This window comes from Notechis scutatus, chromosome 14, assembly GCF_049901735.1.
Source record: "Notechis scutatus isolate UNSWTSFEM ecotype Mainland chromosome 14, rNotScu1.2, whole genome shotgun sequence".
Taxonomy (NCBI): domain Eukaryota; kingdom Metazoa; phylum Chordata; class Lepidosauria; order Squamata; family Elapidae; genus Notechis; species Notechis scutatus.
Genome location: NC_142022.1, coordinates 5,114,375 through 5,133,544, shown reverse-complemented (window position 1 = coordinate 5,133,544; position 19,170 = coordinate 5,114,375). Strand labels below are relative to the sequence as shown.

The following is a 19,170-nucleotide window of genomic DNA, read 5'->3' as shown; positions in this document are numbered from 1 at the left end:
GTTAAAATGGGATGGTCAGGGAAAAAGTAGAATATAAGTATAGGGTATCCTGCTCAAGCAAGGGGCTGGACTAGAAGACCTCCAAGGTCCCTCCAACTCTGTTATTCTGCATTTTATTCTGTATCTTGCAAGAATAGCAGTAGCCTTTAGACTTATATACCGCTTTATAGTGCTTTGCAGCCTTCTCTAAGCGGTTTACAGTGTCAGCCTCTTGCCCGCAACAATCTGGGTCCTCGTTTTGCCCACCACGGAAGGACGGAAGGCTGAGTCAACCTTGGGCCTGGTGAGATTCGAACTGCCAAATTGCAGGCAGCCAACAGTCAGCAGAAGCAGCCTGCAGTACTGCACTCTAACCACTGGTATCCCTGAGATGTGAGTTGAAAAGTTGGCAGTATGTTCCTTTCCAACAACAAGGCCTAAAAACCTATTTCCCCTGAAAGTCAGGACAGAAATGAATGAATTATCAAACTTAGAATTCGAATCAGAATTCGAATTATCGGGAAAGAGCCTGAGCTGCACCGGAGAAAGGCAAACTTTTGAAATTTCAAGAGAAGCCGATTTGACGTTCCCTTGGGACGCCTCTCCCTCCTCCCCCTTTTGTAGATGACTAGCGACTTGAAAAGCAAAAGCGCCCCAAACAATCAGCTGCTCTTCCAAAGCACCCCCTTCCAAAAAATACTCGGCTTTCTGGTTAAGGAAGGAAGGAAGGAAGAGAAGGAAGGAAGGAAGGAAGGAAGGAAGGAAGGAAGGAAGGAAGGAAGGAAGGAAGGAAGGAAAAAATAAAGAGAAAGAAAAAAGAAAAAGGAAGGAAAGAAAAGAAAGAAAGAAAGAAAGAAAGAAAGAAAGAAAGAAAAAGAAAAAGAAAGAAAGAAAGAAAGAAGAAAGAAAGGAAGGAAAAGGAAAAAAGGAAAAGGAAAGAAAAGAAGGAAAAGAAAAGGAAGAAAAAAAAGGGAAGAAAGGAAAGGAAGCAAATAAAAGGAAGGAAGGGAAGAAAGAAAAAGGAAGGGAAGAGAAAAGAAGAAAGAAAAGGAAGGAAAGCAGAAGAGGAAGGAAGGAAAGAAAAAGGAAAGAAAAGAAAGGAAGGAAAGAGGAAAAAGAGAAAGGAAGGAAAGAAAAAGGAAGAGGAAGGAAAGAAGGAAAGAAAAAGAAAAGGAGATAGGAAAAGTGGGCTGGAAAGCATGAGGAGTGCCTCCCCTCTTATCGCACAGGCCCTCCGAGCGCCTCCAGAACTCGGGTCCCCTTTTCCAGGTAGTCGGACCGTTGTAGCCAGAATCCCTCTTTGTCTTTCATGATGTTGGCGAGCACAGCGCCCCCCAAGAACACCATGTGTTTTCGGCATGGCGGGTCCTCAATGCGAATCTTGAATTTCTGAAAGAGAGAACCAGCATTCAATCATTTCCAAGAGATCACGGTTCCCGGATTGGCGACGCATTCTTTAACGTAGCTTATCTGGGTGGGGAGGGGGGAATGCATCGATTCAGACAGTTTGGCCCAAATAAAAGTTACAAACGATCCAACAGACACAAGAACTTTAATCGTACAAAGCAATCATCCTTGGCTTGAGCGACTTAAACAGTTGAGCCCCACATTCCTTGTTGCTGAGGTGAGACGTTTTGTGAAAAGAGAGTTCCGTTCCATTTTACGACCAACGTTTTACGAAAACGTTTGGCTCAATCGTCGTCGTAAGTCGAGGATTTATCTATATGCACGAAGATGGAAAGACTGACTGATTCCCACAACGGGAGAATAGAGGTGGCAAAATTGACTTTCATTAGAAGACAACTAATCTATTTTTCTTTTGTAAAGCCCGAGTAAGGCCACACCTAGAGTCCTGCATCCAGTTTTGGTCACCTCATTATAAAAAAGATGTTGAGATTCTGGAAAGAGTGCAGAGAAGAGCAACCAGGATGATGAGGAGACCGGAGGCTGAAACATACGATGAACGGTGGCAGAAACTGGGCCTGGCTAGTCTAGTGAAGAGAAGGACCAGGGGAGACAGGAGAGCAGCCTTCCAGTATTTGAGGGGCTGCCCCAGAGAGGAGGAAGGGGTCAAACTATTTTTTAAAGCACCCGAAGGCCAGACAAGGAGTAATGACCAAGTAACTGACCAAGGAGAGATTCAACCTGGAAATAAGGAAAAACTTTCTGACAGGGAGAACAATCCACCAAAGGAACAGAAGTCGCGTTCAGAAGTTGTGGGAGCTTCATCCCTGGAGGCTTTCAAGAAGAGATTGGACTGTGATTTGTCAGAGATTGTGTAAGGTTTCCTTTCCTGGGCAGGGGGTTGGACTAGATGACCTACAAGGTCCCTTCCAACTCTGTTAATCTGTTAATAAGTGATGTAGGGTCTCCTGCTGGGATGGAGGGGGTTGGACTAGATGACTTACAAGGTCCCTTGCTACACTGATTCTCTGTTTAATCTGTTTTCTGCTTGGAAATCGCTTCTGGAATTTGTCCTTGAGGTTGGGGGAGGGGGGGGCAAAAATGAAACTGGTTTGAGGTTACGATGACCGGATCGACTCTGTGGTTATAGAAATGGCTTGAAATAGCTAGAAATATAAAGAAGAAAGTGAAAGCGTCCAATGGCCCTGGAAAACAAATTGAAAGTGACTTAATTTATTTTTCTTTTCACCTCTCTTCTCCCTTCTTTCTCTTCCCTGATTTTGGTTTCCATTTATATTTAATCTCATAATAAACTTTCTTTTTTTTTTTTAAAAAAAGAGCATTTTTCACCCCTGCCAACCAGTTCTTTGAATCATCAAGGCCTGTCGGCTACCTTCGCTATGCTCCCCAGCTACAGCAGTCAACAGCAGAGCCAATTACAGATAGTCCTCAAGTTATGACCACAATGGAGCCCAAAATTTCTGTGGCTAAGCGAGATAGTTGTGAAGTGGGTTTGCCACATTTTACGACCTTTCTTGCCACCGTTGTTAAGTGAATCACCACAGATGTTAAGTTAGTAACCCATTTGTTAAGTGAATCTGGCTTCCCCACTGATTTTGCAGAAGGGGATCCTGTGACACCCCCCCGGGACGCTCCAACTGTCGTAAGTACGAGTCAGCGGCCAAGGGTCTGAATTTGGATCATGTGACCGCAGGGATCCGCAATGGCTGTTAAGTGCGAAAAAGGGTCAAAAGTCACTTTTTTTTCAGTGCCGTTGTCGCTTCAAACAGTCACTCAGTGAGTTGGGAATAAGTTGAGGGGATTAAATCATAGCCTGGTGTCAGAAAAAGCCATACTTCTCCTTTCATCGAAATATGGCAATAAGGGGTATTCAGGGTTCTGACTGGTTCATACCTGCCTGGCATCGCCCAGAATGCCAGGAGGAGGACAATGCAACCTCTGACTGGCCCCGCCCCCATCTATTCCCGCCTCCCGAGTCCCAGCTGATTGGCTGGGTTCTTAGATTAGTTGCCCTGCACAGGAAGACGGAGCTGGAAAGCAGGTTAGTGGGGTGGGCAGGGAATGGATTTTGCAGTAACCTTCCCCTGCCACGCCCACCAAGCCACACCCACCAAGCCACGCCCACCAAGCCACGCCCACAGAATCGGTAGTAAAAAAATCGGAGAACCGGGCAATGCCACCTCTGACTGGCCCCACCCCCATCTATTCCCCGCCTCCTGAGTCCCAGTTGATTGGCTGGGTTCTTCTTTGGTTGCCCTGCCCAGGAGAACGGAGCTGGAAAGCAGGTTAGTGGGGTGGGCAGGGAATGGGGATTTTGCAGTAACCCTTCCCCTGCCACGCCCACCAAGCCACACCCACCAAGCCACACCCACCAAGCCACGCCCACAGAATTGGTAGTAAAAAAAATGGAATCCCACACTGGCCCACTTACCGACAGCTTCCCTACATCCCCGTTTAACACCCGCTCCAAATACAACTGCTTGATCTCACGCTCCAGGCGGGATGGCAGACCAGGGTACATGGTGGAGCCCCCCGAAAGAACAATATGCTTATAAAACTCTGCCCTGCGAAAAGACAAGGGTGGGTGGCGGAAGAGAGTGATCAGATGCTGCAGCCATACAAGGACCAGAGAAAGCTGGCTTCACGTAATCGACATAAACCAGATGCGCTTCATTCATGGTTTAGCATTGAACTGCAACTCCCATTTAACGTTATTAAAGAAATAACAATGAACTCCCAAAATTCCCTAGCTAGCATGGTTTAAGATGCCAACTCCCCTTTCATTTTATTAAATTAGGTTAATAAAATAAAAATAAACTCCCAGAATACCCTCCAGCATACTTTTAAGAGATCTGGACTTCAAGTCCCAGAATTCCACAGCCACCATGCTTTAAGAGGCCAACTCCCTTTTACTTTTGTGAAATTTGTTTAATAAAGTAAAAATAAACGCCCAGAATTCCCCATCCAGCATGTTTTATAAGCTCTAGACTTCAACTCCCAATATTCCCCATTTAGCATGTTTTAAAATGCTAGCTCCCATTTAATTTTATCACATTTATTTAATAAATAAAAATAAACTCCCAGAATTCCCCAGCCAGCACATTTTAAGAGATCTGGACTTCAACTCCCAGAATCTCCCAGGCAGCCTGCTTTAAGATGAGTGGACTTCAACTCCCAGAATTCCCCAGCCACCATTGTTTAAGAGGTATGGATTTCTAACTCCCAGAATTCCCTAGCCAGCATGGTTTCAGATGCCAACCCCCATTTAATTTTGTGAAATTAGTTTCATAAAATAACAACAAACTCCCAGAATACCATCCAGCATACTTTAAGAGATCTGGACTTCAACTCCCAGAATTCCACAGCCAGCCATGCTGGATGGGGGTTTCTGGGACTTGAAGTCCACCCACCTTAAGAGGCGCCAAGTTTGAGGAACCTTGTTCTAGTCCAGGCTATCTCAAGAGGATGCCACTTACCGGGTGTCCACAGCGGAGGCTTGAATGGTGTTGAACAGTAGCTCAGCCATCCCCATTCCTTCCACGTTGATGAGGTGAGGCTGAAACAGAGCTTCGGGGGCTTCGAAGCGTTCCCCCCCAAGTTTGATCACACGTCCATCTGGCAGCTGGAAGAGGAGGGAGGAGAAGGCGAGAAGGATGGCCACCTCTAAATACACCCCAAAAGCAATCACATCCAACATGCTCCTTTGCTTTTTATTTGATGGGTGGGGGCTATGTTGTCGTAAGAGCTTCTGCATCCAAAGGACCATATCAGAGTTGACTCAGCCTTCCATCCTTCCGAGGTCAGTAAAATGAGGACCCCAATTGTTGAGGGCAAGAGGCTGGCTCTGTAAACAGCTCAAGGAGGCCTATAAGGCACTGTAAAGCGGGATATAAGTGCTATTGCTATCAGTGGTAGCAGGATTGAAATGGGGAATAATGCCCAATGCACCCTGATCTCTCTTTAAAAACAAAAACAAAAACAAAACACCAAGTATTGCTCTGTTTTAAACACTGCACCTGTAGAAAATGGGAGAGATGACTTTGCAGAAATTAGGAAGTTTTAGCTATGTTTTATGGCTTGAAATCAGGAAACATTAGGAAAAAAAATTTCCTGGGAGTTGAAGTTACCTTACCTCAGCTCTATCCCGACCTGGCCTACCTCCAAGGCCTGACATTATCTATCAGCCGAAAGGCAATTTACCGTATAGGATTCCACCAGGACGGTTGTCTCGCGGGCCAACAGTTGTTCCTGGTCAATGTTGTAACCCACATAACACAATTTCTCCTTCATCATCCTGACCGTCTCAAAATCAGCCGAGTGGTTGAAGGCGTAGCCGCGAAGTAACAAGAGCTGGTGGGAAGAGAGAAAATAACAGTGCAAAATTCTACTTTTGGAGTTTCTGGGTTTCGGTTTCATGACCATCCAAAACAGACTTTGGGTTATGGCTTCCCAATCAGTATTGTGCAGGAATACTGATTGGGACTTACAACCGCAATGGAAGCCCCAAATTTATGTTGCTAAGTGAGACACTGGTTAAATTTGTCCCATTTTACGACTTTCCACTTAAATGAATCACTGCAGTTGTTAAATTAGTAACACCGTTGTTAAGTGAATCCGACTTCCCCATTGACTTTGCTCGTCAGAAGATCCCGTGTAATATGGGACATTGCAATGGTCGTAAGTATGAACCAGTTGTCAAACGTCTGAATTTTGATCCCGTGACCACAGGGATGCTGCAACGGTCATAAGTGTGAAAAATGGTCGTAAGTCACTTTTATCCAGCGCTGTTGTAACTTCAAACGGTGACTAAATGAACTGTTGTAAGTTGAGGACTATCTTTCTACCAGTGCAAAACAAATTACAAATCTCTGACTATCCAGGCAATCCTCAACTTACAAACCATAATTGGACATGGAATTTCCATTCAGCTGTTAAGAAAGTCGTGTCTGATTTTGCAACCATTTTTTGTTGTTAAGTGAATCAGCGCAGTTGTTAAGTGAATCACACATTTTTAAAGTGAATCTGGCTTCCCCCGTCGACTTTGCTTCTTAGAACCCGCCAATGACAATCAGAGGAAACTGGGATGCTAAAATTCTCTTATATGCGTGCTTGGTGTCAAGGTCCCTGAAACTTGATCCCATGGCGTTAGGGATGCTGTATAGGTTGTAAGTCTGAGGATTGGTTGTAAGTCACTTTTTTCAGGGCCGTTGTAACTTCGAACGGTCACTAAAATGATCTGGGGGGGCGGGAATTGGAGTCCAATATGTTGGATGTGTAAACAAACAACAGGTACCTTCTTTTGCATGTGGTGGCTGTGCTCCAAAGCCAAAAAATTCTGGAATAAAATTAAAATTTGGCTGCAAGAAATAACAAATGAAAAAATAGAACTCAAACCGGAAATGTTTTTATAATTATAATTAATAATTAGAGGCAAATATAAAAAAGAAATTGAATATCTCATAGTACATATTCTGACAGCAGCGAGAATAACTTATGCTCAAAATGGGAAAGTGGAGGGTAATCCCATGGATCATATGTTAATTAAAAAAAATATGGATTGTGCGGAAATGAATGGAGTTGCAAGAGAAAGAAAAAAGAGAATTCTATACGGTCTGGGAAAATGTATATATTTGGATAGATAAAAATAATAATAGTGAGTATATAATGTAAATATGAATAATGTACGTATATATGTATATAGATATGAATAATGAAAGATGGAAAAAAACGATGCCACAATGTATTGCAAGAAATGCAAACATGATTTGTATTTTTTTTTAATTGTAAAACTTTAATAAAAAATATTTTTTTAAAAAAAATGATCTTGGGGGGGGAGATCAGAAACGCGTGTGGCGCTCACCTTGATCAGGTAGCGCGTGATGTCACGCCCTGCGATATCCAGCCGGCGGGTGAGGTGCGGCAATGAAAAACCCTCGTAAACGGGGCAGATGTGGGTGACCCCATCTCCAGAGTCCACCACTATCCCGGTCAGCAGACCTGCAAAGGGGAGAAAGTGGAATTAATAAAGGAGAATATTTCTAGCTTAGGGTTGAAATGAGGGGTCTTTAGAGCTCTCTAATCTTGGTGGGTTTCGTGTGGATGTTTCATGACCCAGCTAGGGAATTTCATCAGTGCTAGAAGGGAGGGGGCTTTGTGGTGGAGGAGGAGGAGGAGGAGGAGGAGGAGGAGGAGGAGGAGGAGGAGGAGGAGGAGGAGGAGATGGAGATGGAAAAGGAGGAAGAGATGGAGGAGGAGGAGGAGGAGGAGGAGAAGGACTCTGGGGTTCTTGGGGTTCTCTGAGCTTGGTGATTTTCTTGCAGACATTTCACAACCCAACTAAATAGCATCCATCAGTGCAAGGATGTTGAATGCTGAAACCATAGAAATCGGAGCTCCGAAAGGCAGAGTTTCTCTGCTATCGAAACAACTTCCTGCCTTTCCATTAAAAAATGGGATACCTACAAGCTACTCCTCGACTTATCAACACAATGTCAAGTTTAATGTAATTTAGTTGCTCTGTGGCTTAGCCTGTTGTGTGAACCCCACCCGCTTGGTTTGTTGCTGGTTCCAGGTTTGAAACCCAGAAAATGAATCATCTAGTTCAGTAACCAGATTGGCAAAATTGTGAGTGCAACCCAGAGTTTTGTGGCTAAAGGCTTAACTCTCAATTTCTCCACAAAAAGCTGTCTTACCCTGAGCATAAAGTGTCAACACAGCTTGGATCGCAATATAGACACCATCAAACTGGTAGGTTTCAAACATAACCTGGATTGTACAAGGAAAGACAAGGAGAGAGCATTCCATAAATAAGCCACCTTTTACAGTCCCTTACCACTTGGAATAAATCTTTCAGGGGCTGCCAATAATAACCTCACAACAATAGCTTTTTCCTATCAAAGCATTAATGGTTAATTGTTTTATGAATTGTGTTAATTAGTCTATCAATCTATTTTATGACTGTCACGACTTATCACTGTAATGGGCAGTCATAACTCAAGGACTCTGTGTGTGTGTGTGTGTGTGTGTGTAATGGATAGAGATAGGCGATAAATGATAGATAGATAGATAGATAGATAGATAGATAGATAGATAGATAGATAGGCAGGCAGGCAGGCAGGCAGGCAGGCAGGCAGGCAGGCAGGCAGGCAGAGAGATGATGGATGGATAGATGATAGAGGTAAATGATCAATAGATAAAGAGATGAGATAGGTGATAGAGAAAATAGATAGATGATAGATAGACAGACAGACAGATAAAGATAGAGACAGATGATGGATGGATAAATAGATACAGTAGATATAGTAGACAGACAGACAGACAGGCGATGGGTGTATAGATGATAGAGGTAGAGGTAAATGATAAATAGAGAAAGAGAAGAGATAGGTGATAGAGAAGATAGATAGATAGATAGATAGATAGATAGATAGATAGATAGATAGATAGATAGATAGATAGATAGATAGATAGATAGATAGATAGATAGATAGATAGATAGATAGATAGATGATAGATGATAGATAGATAGATAGATAGATAGATAGATAGATAGATAGATAGATAGATAGATAGATAGATAGATAGATAGATAGATAGATAGATAGATAGATAGTAGATATAGATAGATAGATAAGCTAGATAGACAGACAGAAAGATGATGGATGGGTAGACAGATGATAGAGGTAGATGATCAATAGAGAAAGAGATGAGATAGGTGATAGAGAAAAGAGAGAGAGAGACAAAGATAGATGATTGATAGATGAATGGAATTGATAAATAATGGATGGATGAATAGATGATTGCTGGATGGATGATGATTGGATGGATGGATGGATAGACAGACAGGCAGACAGACAGATGGATGCATCGATGGAGAGGGAGAGAGAGAGACCTTTTGTTGGTTAACAAACATTTGAGATGATACATTTTTCTGCAGATAACACAATGGGTATCATGGATAATAAACACCAGACATCACAAAAAACAGTGGCTGGGATAAAGACTGTAATTTGTTCAAAAAACCTTGATCAAGTCCTCCAGTAAGACTCTCTGATGGTCCTGCTTACCTCAATGATCTTCTCTCGGTTCTTGGTGGGGTTCAGAGGCGGCTCGGTGAGCAAGACCTTACAGTTACGGGGGTCAATGTTGAGTTTCTCTGGGCCAAAGGTGTAGTCCCACAAGTACTTCATGTCCTCCCAGCTGCGCACAATCCCGTTCTCCATGGGGTAGTTCACCTCCAACATGGAACGCAACTTGCTGGCATCATCGCCCACCATGAGGTCCTACCAGGGAGGAAAGCCACAGAGGCCTGTTATCTAGGTGGCAACAATGCCCACCTGGATGAAGTGGGCATACATTCATACACACACACACACACACACACACACACACACACACACACACACACACACACACATACACAGAGTCTGCAGAAACTGCATCACTTGTGAGACAGAAGGAGATGCACAGATAGGAAGCACAGAAGACCAACAATCTTGGAGAACAGCAACAGCAATGAGAAAAAACATAATTTTAGCCCAGGACAGTAAAATAACTAGAAAGAACTGACTCAGCCTTCATTAAATTTTAAAGAGAGGGAAGAGAAAACACTGTCAGGCTTTGAACTTTCTGTTATTATGGCCTATGCCCATGTTTTTCAAACTTGGCAACTTGGCAAGGTGGGTGGACTTCAACTCCCAGAAGTCCCCAGTCAGCAGGCTTTAAGATGGGTGGATTTCAGCTCCCAGAATTCCTCAGCCTGTGTGATTTAACATGCCTGGACTTCAGCTCCCAGAATTCCCCAGCCTGTGTGATTTAACATGGACTTCAACTCCCCCAGCAAGCATGCTTTAAGATGGATGGACTTCAACTCCCAGAATCCCCCAGCCAGCATGCTTTAAGATGGATGGACTTCAACTCCCAGAATCCCCCAGCCAGCATGCTTTAAGATGGATGGACTTCAACTCCCAGAATCCCCCAGCAAGCATGCTTTAAGATGGATGGACTTCAACTCCCAGAATTCCCAGCCAATATCCTTTAAGATGGGTGGACTTCGACTCCCAAAATTCCTCAGCCCACATACTGGCTGAGGAATTCTGGAGTTGAAGTCCAGGTATCTTAAAGAATGCTGGATGGAGAATTCAGGGAGTTTATTATTATTTATTTTATTAGATGAATTAATGGGAGTTGAAGTCCACATATCTTAAAAGTTGCCAAAGTTAAGAAACACTGACCTCCACCAATAGAGTCCCAGTATTTCTATTTTGGCATCTGGCCTACCTTAAAAGGCTGCTAGGTAGGTAAATAGATGAGGGATGAGAAGAGTATTGGTAGATAATCAGATTATTATGGTTCATGATTTTAAAAAAAACATAAGTAGTGTGGGCAAGTTGCTTTCATTGCAAAACAACACAGAATAAAATAAACAATACAAATGTTGTTAAATTGCCTTCTTTCAACACAAAGTCTCCAGGCACAATTTGGCAATAATATCTCCCTCCTAATGATCGCTCACCTTGATCTCAATATTGCCAACCTTAACACTGGACCGAATAATAGGACGTCCCACCAGAGCTGGGAAAATATGCTCCGGGAAATTGGATCCGGCGTAACCACATTTCACAAACTGCAAAAATGGGGAGAGGAGAGAATATAAATTGAATTTATTTTGGCCCTGCAAGATGGGGAAATGGCAAGAAGAATGAACAAGTAGAGGAGGTTCACATTATTGACAATCGATCATTCTTGGTGGTTTAAAGGGATGGGTTCTTCTTCCTCCAAATAAAATAAGAAGAAAAGAGAGAGAAAGAAGAAAAAGAAATTGATGGCTGGGTTTATATAACATATGCAGGGATCATTAAATGCCAAGGCTGCATTCACATAATGATTTTTTCTAAAGAAATACATCCTATTACAATATTCACACAATACATTAAAACAAGGGCAAGTATTCCTTAAGTTACAACTACTGCTTTGACCAGTATTTCCTAAGCAAAGCAGTTGTTACGTGAATTGTATCTGTTGCCAAGCAGAAGGAAGGAAGGAGGGAGGGATAGAGAAGGAAGGAAGGAAAAGATAGAAAAGGGAGGGAGGAAAGGAAGGAAGGAAAAGGTAGAGAAGGAAGGAAGAGAAGGAAGGATGGAAGGAAGGGGAGGAAGGAAGGAAGGAAGGAAGGAAGGAAGGAAGGAAGGAAGGAAGGAAGGAAGGAAGGAAGGAAGGAAGGACTGCTGGACCTCTTCTTCCAAATGCAATTTGTCCTCCTGTCAGGTTTCCATGTGACTTTATTATACTTTATTTAAAGTATAATTTTATTGAAAGTTTACAAGAGTAAAAATTAATATGAATCAGAATAGAAGAAGAAAAAGAAGAAGAAATAAGTGAGAAAGTTAAGGTGCAAAAAGAAAAAGAGAAGAAAAAAGGAGGAAAAAAATCACATAAAGAAGTGACTTCGGATCTTTACAGGAATTATAAGAAAAATTCTAAATTTACTTCTTCCTCTTTAGCTACAGTTAATAGTCAAAACCACAGATCGTAAGTTCTTTTTTTTTTTCTTCTTTCATACTAAAAGTCCATCAGGGCATTCCAGTCAGTGATAAACACAGATATTTATTTTTATCTATCTATCTATCTATTATCTATCTATCTATCTATCTATCTATCTGTCTATCTGTCTATCTATCTATCTATCTATCTATCTATCTATCTATCTATCTATCTATCTATCTATCTATATTTTGCTTTTCTAAACCATCCTTCTCCCTGGGCACGATAATACACTGAAATAGAAAACAGTGTGGGGAAAAAAATGTTAAATTTGGAGTAAAAAATATGTAATTATTTTTTATGGAAGCTTGCAAGAGCAATTAACCCTGTTAAAAGTTGATTGGCAAAGAGAGGATACTGGGATTTTCCCCTGAATCATACAGACCAGTTTGGCCATCTCAACAAATTCCATCATCTTCACCAACAATGCCAAATTTTTCCATCTTTGGGCGTGCCGTCATCTTGCTGCGGTGACCCGTCAGAGAAAGTTGCACAATTTCTTTCCCCCAACTGTTTAACCATCCATCCCCAAAAGTGTTTGATTGTTTGTTTATTTGATTTGTCAGTCGCTTACAAGATAATAGGTATAAGTATATACATAGTTATGAATACATGAAATGGGTACATATAAGAAAAAATAAAAGAAACAATTATTAGACAGGGACGGTAGGCACGTTGGTGCGCTTATGCACGCCCCCTACAGACCTCGTAGGAAAGGGGTGAGGTCCATAGTAGACAGTCTAAGGTTAAAGTCAGGTAGAGTCAGGTACAGTATTCCAGACATTGACCACTCTGTTGCTGAAGTGAGGGGAAGGAGGGAAATAATCTGATTTCTGTTGTACCTTAATCGTTCAAATATGCAGCTTTGTGTGCTCATTTTCACCACCGAGGGAAACGGAGGAAGTAGAGAAAGAGGAAATAAAATGAGGAAAGGAGACACTTGTGGCTTGCAATCCGTGGGTTGGAAAGGGCTTGTTTGTTTGTTTTTATAAGGGGAGGGTCCAAAATAAAAGACAGGAGTGGGCAGGGGGCCTTGAGGGGAACTGGTGGTAAGCCAGGCCCCTGAATTTAAGACTGGATTAAACTGGGAGAGGAAGAATTTAAGGAAGAATTTTTTTAAAAAAACTGCTACAAACAAGCCATTCCTATAATCTCAGGCCCTGCAGCCATTCCTCTGAGCATGTGCGTGTTGTTTTTCCAGGGGGGAGAATTAAGACGCTAGTCCTCATTGTGCCCAGTAAAGTGACTTCCAGGGAACAAGAAACAATGGGTGGAAACTAATCAAGGAGAGAAGCAACTTAGAACTTAAGGAGAAATTTCCTGACAGTGAAAACAACGAATCAGTAGAACTACTTGCCTCCAGAAGTTGTGAATGCTCCAACGTTTTTAAAAAGATGTTGGACAACCATTTGCCTGAAGTAGTGTAGGGTTTCCTGCCTAGGCAGGGGGTTGGACTAGAAGACCTCCAAGGTCCCTTCTAACTCTGCTATTCTATTCTATAAGGAGTAAAAATAATGTACTCAACAGCAACAGTAAGAGAGTGAAGAGGTCAAAACCCAGTTCTCGTTTCATGAAAAGACAATGCAGGAAGTTCTCGACTTACAATGGTTCATTTAGTGACCGCTTGAACTTACAACGGCACTGAAAAAAGTGACTCACGATGGTCCTCGCACTTACACAACTGTTGAAGCATTCCTAATTGTCAAATGATCAAAATTTGGGTGTGTGGGGGGGGGCGGATGGAGCCCGGATTCACTGAATGCCGTTGTGATTCACTTAATGACTATACTGATTCACAAATCAGGCATGGGATCTGGTAAGTCAGGTATTTCAAAGAATGTAATGTTGGGCTGAAATTTAATAATAATATGATGATGATGATGATGATGATGATGATGATGATGGCAAAGTCGTAGCCAAGGCTGGAAACCAAGAGGGACTGAAAGTCTCAGAATTATAGAATGACAGTTTTAAAACCTTTTCTTTTCTTCTTTTAAATCAACTTTCCTTACAGTGCTTAGCGTGTCCATCTAAACACACAAAAAATCAAGCACCTACAAGAGATGTTAGATCTATGACTGTCATTTACACCAGGGGAGGGGGAGGGAATCGGCCATTGCACTAAAAACCAGCCATGAGGACTAGCAGCTTGGCTTCAAAGGAAGGAACCCACTTTGCTTCTTTAAGTTCAACCGAGGGAGTGGGAAACATTTTTTTTCCCTGAAATCTTGGACAGCGACTATCTATCCATCCATGGTGGGGTGGGAGAGGGGCTGGGAAATAGGAAGAATCTGTTGGATCAGGTTTTTCACTGCAAATAAATTCATTTCTGGGTTTGCATCTGGAAGAAAACTGATTTTGGAAAAAGAGCCATTTTCAGCATCAAGCAAGAAGAAAAAAAAAAATACAGTTGAACTGCTATGTGTCAACCCAACCCTAATCTGGGTTTAATGCATCCTGCACAAAACATCTGAGTTTCTGGCCTTTCTCACTTAGAAGGAAATCTGCAGGTACCTTCTAAGGCTCTTTTTCCCCTGTTTGTTTATTTTTCAGTATCAATATCTATATCTATATCTATATCTATATCTATATCTATATCTATATCTATATCTATATCTATTATATCTATTTATCTACTTATCTATCCATCTATCTATCTATGTGTGTGTGTGTATATATATATATATAGTATTCAACTTCGGGTATTTTCCCACGTCATTATAGTTGTGCTTTTAAAGTTGTAGCAACGTTTCAGCAGAATCCCATCTGCCATCATCAGGCTTCTGATGAACCAGACGAACACAATACAGAAGCCTGATGATGGCAGATGAGATTCTGCTGAAACGTTGCTACAACTTTAAAAGCACAACTATAACACACACACACACACACACACACACACACACACACACACACACATATATATATATATATATATATATATATATATATATATATATATATATATATATATATATATATGTTTTCTGAGGTTCTCATGGTATTTGTATGTGGATCTTTGGTTATTCGGGTTTTCTCCCGCGTAAGATTGGAAGTATCTAGGCAATGTTTCGATGAAGTCTCATTCATCATCTTCAGGCTTGTGTCTTCAGCTCTGTGCTTCTCAGAGTGATGTGAGCTTGCAGCTGCTTCTTCCTTTTAACTGCTAGTGGGGGTGTGACTTGATTGGGTGGGGGCTTGGCTGTGTTCTGATTGGGTGGGGATGTGTTCTCATTGGTTGGGACAGTGATCCCCAACCTTTTTATCTGTGACCCGGTACCGGCATCAGCTGGGCGCCGCGGACCAGGTACCGGCATCAACTGGCGCCGCCATCTTTTTTGACGAAAAAGTGCTTCCGGTGAGCTTTCTACCCGGAAAAGCTCACCGGAAGCACTTTTTTATCAAAAAAAGATGGCGGCGCCCAGCAACCAGCGGCCCGGTAAGACTTGTTCCGCGGACCGGTATCGGTCCGCGGACCGGCGGTTGGGGACCCCTGGGTTGGGAGGTTGGCCGTGTTCTGATTGGCTGGAGGTGTGTTCGGTTCGGGTGGGGGCTTGGTTGTGCTCAGATTAGTCTTAGTTGCTGGGGGATTTGAGCTGGTGAGCTGTGATCTTGCTGTTTGGCTTCGAGTTCGTGGTCGTGCCGCATCTTCATGGTGGGGGTCAGTTCGCTTCATGTATGGCTCGGAGGGGTTTGAAGTGGGTAGTGATGCAGCTGCAGTGCGGCTTCTGGTCCGTGGTCGTGTCTCATCTTCTGTGTGGGTGTGAGTCTGCTTTTTACGTGGAAGTGTGGTGGTGGCATCTTGTGTGGCCCTCGTGGGTGTGGGTCTGGTGTCATTCATCATGTTAGGTACTCGTCTGTTCATGAGGGCGGGTTTCCAAATGGCTGGTAGGCGGGAGGTGTCATCTCTTTTATTCATGCTGTGTGGGCGTTTTTCTATCTCTATGGCTTCTCTGATTATTTTGTTGTTGAAGTGTTCGGTTTTGGCGATAGTTCTGGTATTTTTAAAGTCAATCTCATGTCCTGTGGCTTTGAGGTGTTGGACCAGGGAAGAGGTCAGTTCTTCTTTTTTGATTGAGTTCTTGTGTTCTTCAATGCGTGCACTTATTCTTCTGTTAGTTTGTCCGATGTATGTGGTGGAACAGGCGGTGCAAGGGATTTCGTATACTCCTTGGTTTTCTAACTCGATTTTGTCTTTAGGGTTTCTTAGGATGGTGGATATTTTTCTGTTAGTGCAGAATGCTGTTTTAATGTTGTGTTTTTGGAGGATCTTGCTGATTTTGTCTGTAGTTTCCTAAGACCAATAAGCACAGACCAAGACTCCCAACCAATCAGGATGAAGAAAAAACCATTCTGGCACAGCAATAGGCTGCCCCAAATTTAAATCTGAAACCACTGTAAAAGTCTGACTCATAGATGAACACTATACAGAAGCCTGTATATATATATGCACCTAAGTTCCTCTTGGTTTCTAGGGGCTCACTAAGAAAGGATTCTTCGAAAAGACCACCAGAGCATTCGTATTTCCTATATTATTATTATTATTAACATGCTCTGATGCTAAGGAGTTCTACTCCCCCTCCCCACCTGGAAAGAAATCTCTTCCAAATGCAAAACACAAGCAGAGGAGTTTCAGTTTTACAGCACCAAGCAGCTTTAGTACAGAACAGTTGAGCTAAGCCACGCCCAGGCTCCTTGCTGTCTCCTTCTTGCTCACACTGCAAATTCTCTTTCAGTTTCCAAACAGCCCTCAACTCTCTCACACACTGACAGGACGCTAGCCAGATGAATACCGATGGATGCTGGTAGGCAGAGGCAGAATTTTTCCCCCTTATTTTCCTCCCCCCAAATTAAGCCCGACCACACAGTTTTGTAGCGAAGCATGGGTATCGTGCTAATTTTTAATAAAATAAAATGGGAAAGAAAAAGAACCCTTCCCCTGGTTTTTTTTTTAAATAAAATAAAATAAATAAAAGAGAAAGAGAAGGGATTATTCATCAGCCTGATCGTGATTTGATTTAAAAAAAAATTAAGGAAAAGGGTTCAGGCACACAATGCATGTCACAAATTTGAAAGGACACGAGGGGGTGGCGAGTCACCCACCCAGTACCAAAAACACAGATTTCCTGTTTCAAATCTCGGGAGCTCCAGTAACTCCCTCACACCCAAGTGAGAGGTTCACGCGTTGCACAAGCAAATTGTGTTCAGCTGACTTGCCTTGCATGAACCCAGGAAGGGGAAAAATGCTTTCACGGTTAAGGATGGATTCACAACCCAAGGGTCCGAAATGCTGTGTGTGGCCCTTTGGGTGTGTGTTGCGCTCACACTGGTGAGCGTCAGCCCAACTGGAGCATTGCAACGCCCGCTTGTGCCAAACACACCTGTTTTTTGCCACACTGGAACAAACGACCATCAAAACACTGGTATGTGATAAACTCAGCATGCGTTTCTAAATGGATAGGTTTTCTGTATATGTTTTCTGCCTTCTGTGTCAGTTACAAGCTGCCCTTGATTTACAACAGTTCGTTTAGTGACCAAAGTTACAACAGCACTGAAAAAAGCGACTTGGGACCATTTTTCACACTTACGACCGTTGCAGGTCAGATGATCAAAATTCTTGGCAAGTGACTCCTATTTATGATGGTTGCAGCGTACCATAATCCCCTTTTGCGACTGTCGGACAAGCCAAGTCAAGGGGGAAAGCCAGATTCACTTAATAACATTCTAACCAACCTAAACGGCAATGGTTCACTTAACAACGGTGGCAAGGAAGTTCGTAAAATGGGGCACAAAACACACCTAACCACTGTTTCGCTTGCCAACAGAACTGTTGGGCTCGATTGTGCTCGTAAGTCAAGGACTACCTGTATTTGTCACGAGAACTCTGTACGTCCGCAGAGGCACTCTTGTCGAGCGTCCCAGATGTGTTCAACCTAGCCGGTTTCCAAAGAAATATTTACACATCACTCACTCACACACACACACACACACACACACTTGAGGAACATTGCCCTTGTAATACTGCTTGTTCTGGGAGAATCCAAGGGCTGTATGGGACAGGCACGTCAGCCCTGGGTTCAAACTCCCATTTCCACTCTGAAGTTCTCCAAACATTGCAGAACCAATCTTGGACCTGACGGCATTAAATCACAGTTAATCATGGTTTCCTGAACTCAGCGTGACAAGCTCTCATCGGAGACACCTTGATTCTTTCCTGCTGGCTTCTCATAAAATAAGACACAAATCGACACGTAAAATTTACAGATTCACAGACGAGTCCTGGGTGCTCCCTGAGCTCGTTTTCTTACAGACATCTCACCACCCAACTAGGCAACATCATCAGTGCTAGTAGGGAGTGGGGTTTGCTCTTTGTGGATATTCCAGTCTCGAGGCTTGCCCTGTTCAACAGTACAATATAAACCCCACCCCTTCTTTGAACTGATGACGTTACCTAGTTTGTGGATGAAACGTCTGCAAGAAAACATCCCAGTTCAAAGAAACCCCCATGTTTGAAAACCCCCCCTGCAAGCCTTCTCCTTTATCAGTTACCGATCAGTGCCTGCTCCCTACAAAACAAACCATAGTTTGTTCAAACACCCCCACACACACACCCACAGACAAGTCATAGTTGGAAGAAGAGCCAAGCACCAGATTTATGCACCAAATCCTTCCCCCTCTCTTTCAGCCCAGCCTAGTCTGGAGGGTTCTGGTTATAACATCACAAGGCAAAGAGGGCCCATCATCCACGGCCCTTTAGGTCTGGCAGGAGGCACCGAAGGCTGCGTTCCCACGAACCTCGGCAGGCTAAAACTCCGGGATCGCGCAGCAAAGAAACCCGGGTTCCACTAAGTAGTCGTGGGAAACCAGCCCCGCTCCTCCTCCCTTAATCTGGGATTTAAGTAGAACACAGCAATCACAGTGTTGGAAGGGACCTTGGAGGTCGTCTAGTCCAACCCCCCTGCTTGGACTCTCCGTGGCTCACCCCGGTGCCGTTGTCGCAGACCACCAGCCGCCGTCCCCGGCTGTCCATGGTGCGCAGCCTGGGCGGCGGCTGTCTCCTTCGCTTCCGCCTCGGGCGATCGGGGAAAGCGGCGCAGCGCTTCGCTTCCAGGCAGGGCTGGGCTGGGCTGCGGGCAAAGCAGCCCCCCGGCCGTGATGCAACATCCTGGGCTGGAGGAATGGCGGGGAAGGGCCGAGGAGGGTGTGTGTGTGTGTATGTGTGTGTGT

General features: G+C 43.4%; 1 protein-coding gene across 3 annotated transcripts; it reads right to left on the bottom strand.

Moving 5' to 3' along the window:
* Nucleotides 1-365: 365 nt before the first annotated feature.
* LOC113429015 (actin-related protein 2-A-like) lies at nucleotides 366-19,081 on the bottom strand. 3 transcript variants are annotated; one of them, XM_087943548.1, is made up of 9 exons: nucleotides 18,926-19,080; nucleotides 10,916-11,026; nucleotides 9,468-9,683; nucleotides 8,097-8,169; nucleotides 7,265-7,401; nucleotides 5,605-5,754; nucleotides 4,881-5,026; nucleotides 3,836-3,968; nucleotides 366-1,368 (listed from the first exon to the last, which is right to left on the bottom strand). In XM_087943548.1, the coding sequence occupies exons 1-9, from the start codon at nucleotides 18,971-18,973 to the stop codon at nucleotides 1,198-1,200; spliced, it is 1,185 nt and encodes a 394-aa protein (XP_087799674.1). In that variant the 5' UTR covers nucleotides 18,974-19,080; the 3' UTR covers nucleotides 366-1,197. The 3 variants fall into 3 exon arrangements, with proteins under 3 accessions (XP_087799674.1, XP_087799676.1, XP_087799675.1); XM_087943549.1 differs by lacking the exon at nucleotides 366-1,368 and adding an exon at nucleotides 2,394-2,549 and having other exon boundaries at nucleotides 18,926-19,081; XM_087943550.1 differs by lacking the exon at nucleotides 3,836-3,968 and having other exon boundaries at nucleotides 1,277-1,368; nucleotides 18,926-19,081.
* Nucleotides 19,082-19,170: the final 89 nt, after the last annotated feature.